General features: G+C 43.0%; 1 protein-coding gene across 2 annotated transcripts; it reads left to right on the plus strand.

Annotated features, from left to right (window-relative positions):
- Positions 1-801: 801 nt before the first annotated feature.
- On the plus strand, positions 802-9,957 carry SRSF1 (serine and arginine rich splicing factor 1). 2 transcript variants are annotated; one of them, XR_010793279.1, is made up of 5 exons: positions 802-1,285; positions 2,943-3,205; positions 6,200-6,372; positions 6,560-7,206; positions 9,466-9,957. XR_010793279.1 is itself a non-coding variant. In XM_066609397.1 (4 exons), the coding sequence occupies exons 1-4, from the start codon at positions 1,092-1,094 to the stop codon at positions 6,752-6,754; spliced, it is 825 nt and encodes a 274-aa protein (XP_066465494.1). In that variant the 5' UTR covers positions 802-1,091; the 3' UTR covers positions 6,755-9,957. The 2 variants fall into 2 exon arrangements, 1 of the variants encoding a protein (XP_066465494.1); XM_066609397.1 differs by having other exon boundaries at positions 6,560-9,957.
- Positions 9,958-11,262: the final 1,305 nt, after the last annotated feature.

Below are 11,262 nucleotides of genomic sequence, written 5' to 3' on the forward strand. Positions count from 1 at the left end.
AGTTTAAAAAAATAAATACATTGATTGGGAAGACCTCCTTCAGACCTTTCATATTCTCCACTTATGCAAGAATCCTGGACTGAGGTTCATTCCATTCCATAAATTTGTACTCTCCTATTCTTCAGTGGCGTTGTGACTTGAAATTGCCCTTCAGTATAACGCTCATCCCCTCTATGCTATATCTATGACCATAAAAATGTTTTGCCGCCTGTGAACATTGTGGACAGGACCCAGATCTGCAACATCACCTATTGACGGCATAGGAAAAAAAAGGTTAATAAAAAAATCTGTACTACGGATGTGCAACGTCGAGCCGCCAGGTCCATCTGCAATACAGAAAAGACAGCAACAGAACAAGTATGCGCAAATGCATCTGGAGCCGGAATCCAGCTCTGCCATAAATTAACATGTAAAAGATTTAATATCTGCAGCGCAAATCAACTTATGCCACAGATATTTGTGTATAGTGTGTGAACATATGGATTTCTATAGGTTACACATATTGTGCAGCACTATCTTGTCATCACTGACATTGGCTTCCGTTCCCATAGGGGCTCGCAATCTAGATTCACCTATTAGTATGCTTTTTTATATATATTTTGCCAAGAAACCAATATAGCCAAACTGCTGGTACCGACGCAATTATACTATCCGTGAACAGAAGCATGAAACTCCCCCTCCCTGCAAGCACACAGCTAGAAACATCCCCCTCACGTAAAACTACAGCTTTCCCGCCAATACAGTGTGGTGGGGGAAAGCAGGACTCAGCACGTCCCACGCAGCCGGCCGCTCCGCCCACCGGGTGTGCAGACAACAGAGCTCTCGGGTTTCCTTTATATGAGCCTTTCTGTTCTGCTTTCTTTCTTTCCTAGTTTGGCGGGCAGCATCGTCTCCTCCACTTAATACACAGCCTTGCCTGGCGGAAGGTTACACCGCACTCTCTGTATCACTGCGCGAGGTGGTGTTCGTAGGAAAAGCTGAAGGCGCCATTTTGAGCAGCTCATTCAGCAGCCGACCAGCGGGGAGAAGCGTTTGCATCTAAGCGTTAATTTTCTCTCTAATCGCTCCCCTATAAAGCCGCCAAGCTGGAGATGTCAGGAGGTGGCGTGATTAGGGGGCCGGCGGGCAACAACGATTGCCGCATTTATGTGGGGAATCTGCCGCCTGACATCCGGACCAAGGACATCGAGGACGTGTTCTATAAATACGGCGCCATCCGCGACATAGACCTAAAGAACAGACGAGGCGGCCCTCCGTTTGCGTTTGTGGAGTTTGAGGATCCCAGGTAACGAGTGGCGCGGCCGCGGTCCAGCAGTGGGGAGGAGGCCAGGCTTTGTCACGCGTGAGGCGCTCGCAACGCTCCCGGAGCTTTGTTCCATGTGGGGAGGGGGTGTGCACGTGCGGCTCCCTCTGCGGTGGCGCCATTGTCCGCGCTGTAGTCTCGGCTCGGCCGCTGCTGGGGCCACAAGACGCGCGCATACGCTGCTGTGTTCAGGCGGGGAGGTGACTAGTGTGTGGGATTGCAGCCCATGGGGACACCATGAATGGTGTTCCGCGTGGTTCTTCGTGCTGTACCATGACCGCTCCCAGCACGGAGTTGGCGGTGCTGATGCTGTCGGTGTAAGGCTGCTTCACACCTGAGTCGGGGATCATTCGGGTTTCTGTCTTCTGTTATACAACTGAAAAACCTTTTAACTGCAGCATTCTTTTTTTTTCCCTCCAAAAATATGGACACCATGAAAGGCTTTCTGTTTGCTTTCCGTCCTGTTTTTTTTTTTTCTTTTATAAACCCCACTCACATCTGTGGGGGGAAAAAACAGATTTATCTTTTTGTTTAGTTTCTCTCCTCCAAGAAGGAAGCAGAGAAATGGAAACCCTGAACTGATCCTAACATAGATGAGACAGCAGCCATAGGCCCAATGTCCACAGGCGTGTCGTGTGGGTAATCCCGCCCTGCCCACTGCCAGTCAGCCCTGCATACATGTATTTCCCCATCCGTGTGGATCTTTGCACCTCCAGGTCCCGCACATGGTCCTCATGGATCGCTGTCGGACATGTGCAGTACAGTTTTGTTTTTTTTAAATTCCTGCACATCTGCAGCATGTCCACCGTGTCAGCTGTGGGTGTGCCGTTGATCGGATGGCTTCCATTGGGATCCGCACGAAAATAAAGAATGCTCTGTTTTTATTTACCGGAACAGAAGGTCCGCAAATTTAATCTGGACGCCCTTGCATCCCTATGGGGGCGGCTTAATTTGCGGATCTCCCACGTGGGTGTCGCAAAGCAAATCTGCCCGTGGACATTGGACCATAGTCTTTTGAAGGCACTAAAGGCCCCCATACACTAAGGCCTCATCTCCTTGGGCGGATAGGAATCCATATGTGGGAGCCTGCAGCAAAATCCGACCTGGTGCTCCTGTTTTTTTTTTTTTTCCCTTTACTGTGTGTGGAAGTGCCAGCAGGTGCAGTACAGATCGTGTGTTTTTGTTTTGTTTTTTTTTGGTTTTTTTTCACATTGCTGCTTTGCCGCGGAATCTGCAGCCCGTCTGCAAAGTCAGTGGAAGCCGTCTGCACAGAATCCGCGCTGATATGGAGTATGCTGTGATTTGTTTTCTGCATTCAGAATCCAGAAAACAAATCCGCATGTGTAAATTCAAGTGCTTCCACTCTAACATCCTGTGTTATTGCGGCGCTGTCCACATGCGCTAGCAGAGCTGATCAGGCGGGGTCCCAAGCAACTGACCCCAACTGATCAATTATTGATGACCTATTCTGATAGGTCATCAATAGTATTTCACTGGAAAACCCCTTTAAGACTTGATCGTGAGGTATGTTTTTGTTACTATGCAGACACGGTCATAGTAACTTGTATGTCAGTGTAGTATCAGCATGTTGCACGGCACTGTACAGTTCAGCATAAAAATACTACTTTACCTTACACAGAGATGCGGAAGATGCAGTGTACGGACGTGATGGATACGATTATGATGGTTACCGTCTACGTGTTGAATTTCCAAGAAGTGGCCGAGGGACAGGAGGCAGAGGTGGCGGTGGTGGTGGAGGCGGCGGCGGCGGAGGAGGAGGAGGAGGTGGTGGTGGTGGTGGTGGCGGAGGAGGCGGCGGTGGTGGCGGAGGTGGTGGTGGAGCACCCCGTGGAAGATATGGTCCTCCATCCAGGCGCTCAGAGTACAGAGTAGTCGTATCAGGTATGTTTACATTTGGTAATCTTTTCCTTAAACAGAACAGCGCTAATCATGTGGTTTCCGCTGCGGGAAGCATATTATAGAACATGCAAAGCTTATGGCCCCCTGCATAGGATTGCATTACAAAACGCAATCCTATGCAGACGGCCGCGATTTGTCCGTGTGAAAATACGCGTGGAAAACTAATCGCGGCATGTTCTATTTCTGTGCGGGTCTCACAGCGGGATCTGACCTGGCCGTCTGCAGATGGCCTATAGCAGTGTTCCCCACCTCCAGTCCTCAGGGACCGCCAAGAGGTCATGTTTTCAGGATTTCCTCAGTGTTGCACAAGGGATGCAATTATTGTCAGTGTTTCGAACATTGCCACAGGTGTTCTTACCATAGGATATCCTGAAAACATGACCTGTTGGTGGTCCCTGAGGACTGGAGTTTGTGGGTATATTCCGTATTGGGGCTTATTCACACGGGTTTGTTAGTAAAGCGCTGACCTGCAGAATAACCAAAGCAAACCTACTACTTATACCCCTAGATTAATTACCCTAAAGGGTAAAGTTTCAAAATGATGCCAACTTAAAATGAGTATATAGTAAATATTCATTAAAAGGAACATGTCAATTATTGGCCCACAGGACAGGGTAACAAATGCAATTGGTCTTTGTTGTGCTCCACCTTAACAAGCACTTGCATAAGCAATAGAGTAGAGAAGTTTTAAGCCAGCTGCACACGACCAGATGTGCATTGCGGAATCCGCCTCCTGGGTTCCGCCGCAAAAACCCTCCATAGCATAGTGATTCTTCCTTCACACTCGCAGAAACCAATTGCAGTTTCTGCAAGTGGCAGAAATATCGCAGCATGTGCCATTGCAGATATGTCCCCGGTACCCACGTTATCGCCTGGGGGGTGAATTGAAGAGAAAAATCTGTACTGCACATGTCTGACGGCAAGCTGTGCAGACCATCCGCAGTACTGATGAAGGGAATCCGACCCGGTTGTGTGCAGTCAGCCTCAATTGTACTAATCTTTTAATAATTTATATATAACTATGTCTGCTAAAAGCAGTAACCAAAGCAAGAACTCTAAGGCCACACATGCACTTTTTACCACGATTACTGTGGCATTTTGAACATTGCGGTACAACCCTCCCGTTGACTTCAATTGGGTTTTGCAGCCCTGCGCTTAAATGCTGCTATTTTCGAGCATTGTCTGCACTAATTTGCTGCGTTTGTGTGCTTTTTAACACACCATCACCCATCACAATGATGGGGTGCATTAAGTGATGTCAACGCAGTAACCTGCTTTAGTAAACGTCGGTAAAAATCAAGGCAAAGTGTCCGGAATCAAAATCCTGCAGTTTTGCAGATGCAGTGTGTGAGAGTCTCCTAATAGATTTTTGTATAAACCACATTACAGTCAAAAGTAAACCAGAGCCTCAATGAAAAAGTTAATCTTGGCACCTTTCTTTAAAATAGCACTTAAATGTGTTGCACAGTATGATGGTACTTGTAGTGCTCAACGGTGTGGAGAAGTGAGCCTTAATCCACAATGGGTTCCATGTATGACAATATAGCCTCGCAGGATATTATATAGCTGGGAGGTAACATTGCAAAAAAAAAAATCACATTAGCATTCCCTGTCAGCTGTCCTAGCCCTATGGTGTAATATGGAATAACTGTCCTGACGTCTGTCCCTAAAGTAAAGGCCCTAGCCAACCCTGATAAAACGCAAGTGTGACCTGTATCGCCAGCATAACACATTAAGTGCTATTCTGGGCAAGTGAGAGAGGACATGCTTGCATTTTGTCAGGGTCTGCTAGGGCCTCTATTACAGTGTTCATCACATCGGACAGCAGATGAATGGGATGTCTAAGTGCTGAACGATGCAAGCTTCACCCAATAATCCCAGGCGCAACTCTTTTACTACCATGTGCATGTATACCTACTAAGCAGAAAAAAACTGTTTGAAAAATATGCAATTTTCAGTTTGTGTATTAAACCAAAAATAAAATCCCAGATCAACCAAAATTGACTAAAGGCCCATTTACACGGAGCGCTGATCGCTCAAACAGTTTGACTGACAGTTTTGAGTGATCATTTTGCATAAACTATTAAGTAGCTACTTAATAGCTTATTAGCGTGCAAATGAAGCCTTTAGCTGAATGCAGTTAATAGCTGGAGGGCTCTTATCTGCCTTCAGCTCCTTTGTTCTCCCACAGTATTGTTTCAGCTACTTAACCTATCAGCACTACCCGCAGAGAACTCAGCATGCGGTCCTGATAAGACCGCACAATGATTTTTAGGCTAGCTTAAATTTAGCGATCAACTAGCACCGCACGAAAAGTGCACGATGGCCGCGCATTTAGATGCAAATTTAGCGCTCAAAAGATCGTTTTTGAGCGATCATCACTCCCTGTAAATGGGCCTTAACATAAAGTGCCATGGTCGCTTGGAGAAGTAAAAACCTTTAAGGTGCATTTACACTACAAAGATGATTGCTTAAAAGATGGCTTTTGAGTGATCATTTTGCATAAGCTACTACTTGGTACTAATGCCTATTGGTACCGATTTAGTAGCGTTGTTACACGCCAGGAACTGTGTTCAGGGAATAGACTACCCGCTTTTCCTTGATTACATTCCCTTTGTTCTGCTGCGTGGCTGAGAGAATGCAATCCGCTGTTATCGGTGCTCCCTGGGCAGAACACCGCGTGCGGTCCTGCTTATGAGCTGTTTTGCCGAACAATGGTTTTCACTTTCGTTTGGCAGAAAAGTGAAAGATGGGCCCATTTACACCCAATGATTATAGCTCAAAAGATGTTTTTTGAGCGAATTTTCAGTGATAATCGTTGTCTAAATGGGCCTTAGTTAGTACTTCAATGTAACAATAGATTTGAATTATGCTTGGTTGGGAAGGCCAGAACTGGCTGCAGGGAAAAGAGGTTAAGCGTACTGGGATTTAAAACAGAAAAAAAAAGTTTATTGAATTTACTTTTTTGTGTTTCAGGGCTGCCTCCAAGTGGAAGCTGGCAGGATCTTAAGGATCACATGCGTGAGGCAGGTGATGTATGTTATGCCGATGTTTACCGGGATGGTACTGGTGTCGTGGAATTTGTGCGAAAAGAAGATATGACCTATGCTGTGCGAAAACTGGATAACACTAAATTCAGGTCGCATGAGGTAGGTATATTTCATCACATTCCTTCTATTTGCTGCATGGCTATTAATGATTAACTTTATGGTCAGAAGGTAAGAGCTCACCAGAACGTGGATTCCTTCTACATTCAAATGTAGAGTTTCATCTTGCCTAAATTGCAAAGCTGGTTAAGCTTGGCTCGTTCAATCCCAGGTTCTATCTGTTTAATAGGGAGAAACTGCCTACATTCGGGTAAAAGTTGATGGTCCAAGAAGTCCAAGTTATGGAAGATCACGTTCTCGCAGTCGTAGTCGTAGCAGGAGCCGTAGTAGAAGCAACAGTCGCAGCCGCAGCTACTCTCCAAGAAGAAGCCGTGGATCCCCTCGCTATTCTCCCCGCCACAGCAGATCCCGTTCACGTACATAAATAGTTGACAGTGAATAATTTTTATTTTTTTTTTGTAGACCCTTACATTGTATACAGTTTAAGTCCTTTTGCTTTTCTTTTTTTCAGTTCACTGTTTTATTAAAGTTTTGAAGTGTTAAGCCTGTTGTGTAGAATAGGAAGGCTAACCTTATATCTACATATTCCTGCTCAGTTGTAGACAGAACTTCACTGCAAGTAAGCTAGCCACTCTTCAGAAGCACCAGAGCTGGTGTGTTAACTGCATTGTTTATGGGAATGGGGATTTGGGTAGCTGTGGTATGAACTTTGCATTTTTTTTTGTGTGGGGAAACCTTATTTTACCTTGCCTTTTCATGTGTCTTTCTGTAGACATATCTGAAGAGATGGATTAAAGGATAATGGAGGACATTTCAATCATTTTAGGATTGTCAAATGGAGGATTGAGGAGGATCAAATCAAATATGGAGGCCATGGTATGACTCCAAGTGCTATTGTGAGATGAAATTGGCAGTATTGAAGTTATGCTAAGTTAAAGACAAATACAGGCAACCAAATGTGGTGTTTTCCTATCATAACCTAATGTCAATTATGTGTTTGTAAGTGAATGTGCCACAATACACTTGTTTTGTGGACTTGCTAACTTGTAGAGTATAATATCAGTACTGCTAACTCTGCATGTCCTCTTTGTGACTAGTAAATATAATTGCTATTTTTTAATGTCAATTAAAATACATTTCAAACTCTGTTTGTGTAAGATTGCTATACATTGGCAGATGTTTTGATTCAGTGCGTCACCTATTAATTTGCTTTTTAATTCAGACCTGTAGGTGGCGCCCTGACTCTCTAGGCTTTATTTAAATACTCCTATGTTTCTTTCCCTAGCATACTGGTCTACCTGATCTAATTAATAGTTGATACTATATAAAGTTAAAATGCTAAACTAAGAACTGGCTTCATGTAAAACAATGCAGTCGCTTATAAAAGCTTCAGATGCTTATTTGAATTTGGGATAGTTTGTGAAGATTAAATTTTAATGGGGAATTAATTTTCCTACATGTCCCCAGTCAACTTATTAAATATTTCATATTCTTTCAAGCAATGGAAACTAGAAGTCCAAGTTTAATCTTTATGTAAAGCAGCTTGTGTTTTAGCTTTTGTAAAGGGATGGTCCAGCTATGGGGCAGTGAAACTGTATCCATGTTAAAGCGACCCTCTGGCCCTGGACCAATAAATGGCTGAACCACTTTTCTGACTACCTGATGCACTCTGTGCATTGGCAGCTTTTAAGGCACTGCATGCTGCTTGGACTGGCCAGTGCTGCTCACATGGGCAGCTCTGGTCAATCAAAGCAGGTCTAGTGTCTTAAGACTAATAATGCAAACTAATGCAGTATACTTCAGGTAGTTAAGAGAAACGTGTGCAGCCATCTCTGTTTGTCCAGGCCTGGAAGGCTCACTTTGATTGGTGAAGTAGTAGGCATATTATCCTGATTCTACTGGCAACTGTATGTGGCCTGCTCACACTGCTGCCTGTACCAGGAGAAACAGGTCTGTACCTGCAAGTCTGACCATCTATGTAGAATATCAGATACTAGAGAGTGGCACTAACGTGTGATATTTCAAGAAGGCTTGTTGACTGCTTGCTGTGCCACAAACTGCATTACATATAATGCTATTAGGTGTAGTTAGTGTTGAAGTGAAAACCTCACTGGATTTCCACAGCTGTGATGTAGTGCATCTTGCTTAATTAAAAAGACAATATTGACTCAATTTCTTAAATTCACCAAAAATGTCACTACAGCCACTCTGGTTGTATGATGGAAAGTGTCGAATTATCTTAGCTATCAGCTGAATGCTTGTTTGGCTGACAGCTTATTCATCCCTGAGCATATCTCCCATGAGAACCAAGAATAAGGCATGTTGAAATCCAACATACATTGCACTTTCCACATGACCTCTTCTGCTGGGAGAGTAAGACTTCCCACACTGCTATTCCTTAGTTCTTGCTCCTTAGTTGTGTTTTAGCTCATCTCTATTAGGACAGAGCAGTGATCTGTGCCTATAGTTTATTTAAAGTGCTTAGTCTGAAGTAGTCTTGAACACGCCTCATGTCTAATCACTGGTATAGGCTGCAGAGGAGGCAGCCTAAACAGTGATGAGCTAGAAGTTGGACTGCCCCTTTAAAAGAAAAAGCAACAAGTTTGCATAAACCAGTAGCAACATCTATGAAGGAAATTTTTTGGTAATGTGTGCTATACACCTGTATGATTTATAACCAGGAAAAGATTTGGTCACAGAAAAGGGGGAAGTAATAGACACTTGCCTTTGCCTGACAGTGGGTCTGATGGTCTGAACTAATGTTATCGATCCCTACGATGCTGTTAGTTGGGGTCATAAGACCTGTGATCGGGCCAGGGCATATGCCTTACCTATGAAGTCTTTCAAGCATACTTAATGGCTGATCTTGGTTGAAAAGTTGCTGATCCTTCAGGTATGTGGTTAACAAAGATTGTGCCAGTGGTGCACTTTCTTTCAAGCCTATATAAGGCATCTAGTAAAGTATCCTTTTGTAATTCCTTTTTAATTTTGAAACCATACTTCATTTGTTTTGGGAATGTAAAGGTTATCTGTGCCATTTTTTTTCAACAAGATGCACATATAACTGATCAGTTCCCAGAAACCTATGTTGATAATATCTAACTGCCTCTTTTTTTGGTTTTGCTGGTTGTAAAGGTTTGGATTGGAGAGGGCTCACTGGATCCCAATCCTGGAACTGGATCATTGGATTCAAATCATAGGAAGGAGTGAATAGGATAGGGAGAATGCATTACCAGGATTCATGGAGCGGGATCAGATAACAAGAACATAGGAGTGGATTCTTGCCCCATCTTAACTACATTCATGTGGATTTTTTGAATCCTCAATTGGCTGAATAGTTTTTTTGTTTTGTTTTTTGAAGCTCTTAGAATTCAAGAAGGAGTACAATTTTTCTTTTTTTTAAATATTTAAAAATCAAAGAGGAGGCCAGAGGCAAGAAGGAGCCATCTTCTGGGAAGGATACATCACGAATAGATGGTAATCAAAAGGGATATGGGGGTGGGGGTTTGACTAAACTGGTGCAATGTTTCTAAATTTGAATTATAGGTATCATAATTTTCTAATAGGATTTCAATTGGCTATTAAGGATCTTGTTTGCGTAATAAATAAACACGTAATTTAAATGTGTATTGCGTTCTTGTGTGTGCAGCTCTACTACCTCATGAGAATAGAAGCAAAAGTTTGTAAATTGAATGTCTTTTTAAAGTGTTCATATTATAAATGCAAAAGTCCTGAATAGGTTCACTTTCGGATATAACAGGAAAAAACTATCTGCAAACAAGCTAATTTATATATGGAGGATGGAGTGGTAGTGCCAGACAGCCTATAGCAAGCAATGCTGTAGGCTTTCCCCCCTTCCCAATCCCACCTACACATTTAAATAGTGAGTTCACATGCAGTAATTTATTTTATTGTAGTAAGGTTTTTTGTTTTAGTAAGCCTACACATTTTATTTTAAGAATTGGATTGTTTCTGCAGCAAATCCAGTTTCCTGCAGGCCTTATTCAAGTGAATGGGTCATTTGCAAAACTTTCAGCAATAAATCTGCTGCATGTAAATTTGCCCATGAAAAGAATCAGTCTCCTCTCCTGCTATCTGTTTTATTACTCCAGAATTTTATACAGAATAAAAGTATCTTCATAGTGTGTGTATGTATATATAATTAATTTTTTTAATTCATGATTAGTCAGCAGTGTGATCAATTGAGGCCTGTCTGCACACACACTTTCCAATTAATACTGACCGTATCAGACTCCCGTATGTAGATGCCTTTCTCCTTGACGAAGGGGTAACGCCTAGTTAGAAATGTAATAAATTGTCAAGAGGATTAATGGAGAAATGGCACAACAGAGTTCTAAAAGGATGCTTTGTAATTTATTTTATGGGGAATACAAGTAGTTACTAAAACGTGGGTTAGGTCTTCACTTACATCACACTATATCCCAATGGGGGCCTCATTCTATGTCATCCTATTAGTATATTTTTGGAGTGCTGGAGGAAACTGGAGTACTAGGACCAAATGCAGGCAAAGCATACAAACTTCATCAAGATCTTGTTCTTTGTTGGATTTGAACCTAGGACGGCGAGGCAACAGTGCTAATCACCAAGCCACCTTTGTGTGAAAACCACTATACAGGGCTTTGTATCTGCCATCTCCACGCTTACACCCACAGCTTTTACCATGATCAAAATGATTGGATATATTGTTTAAGGGTTTTTTTCGCACTTTTTTGGGTGTGCTCTGTTTGGTAGGACAGTATGGATTCAAAAGTGGGCACAAATGCCACATCAAAGGGAATGTTTGTAGTACTTGAATATTCTGCCTTACAGACACTATCTTTTTGCAATTTTTTTTTTTTTTTTTTAAAAACAACCTTGCCACGCTTATGACACTTCAACACGGGATGATCGTTCAAATTCCCACAATCCTGT

Source organism: Eleutherodactylus coqui, chromosome 1, assembly GCF_035609145.1.
Source record: "Eleutherodactylus coqui strain aEleCoq1 chromosome 1, aEleCoq1.hap1, whole genome shotgun sequence".
NCBI classification, from domain to species: domain Eukaryota; kingdom Metazoa; phylum Chordata; class Amphibia; order Anura; family Eleutherodactylidae; genus Eleutherodactylus; species Eleutherodactylus coqui.

Excerpts from the sequence above, each read along its gene's own strand:
- SRSF1 (XM_066609397.1), top strand. The coding sequence starts at position 1,092 with ATGTCAGGAGGTGGCGTGATTAGGGGGCCGGCGGGCAACAACGATTGC. Across the intron at positions 3,206-6,199 it reads GTACAGAGTAGTCGTATCAG|GGCTGCCTCCAAGTGGAAGC; the intron begins GTATGTTTACAT and ends TTTGTGTTTCAG. Across the intron at positions 6,373-6,559 it reads CTAAATTCAGGTCGCATGAG|GGAGAAACTGCCTACATTCG; the intron begins GTAGGTATATTT and ends TCTGTTTAATAG.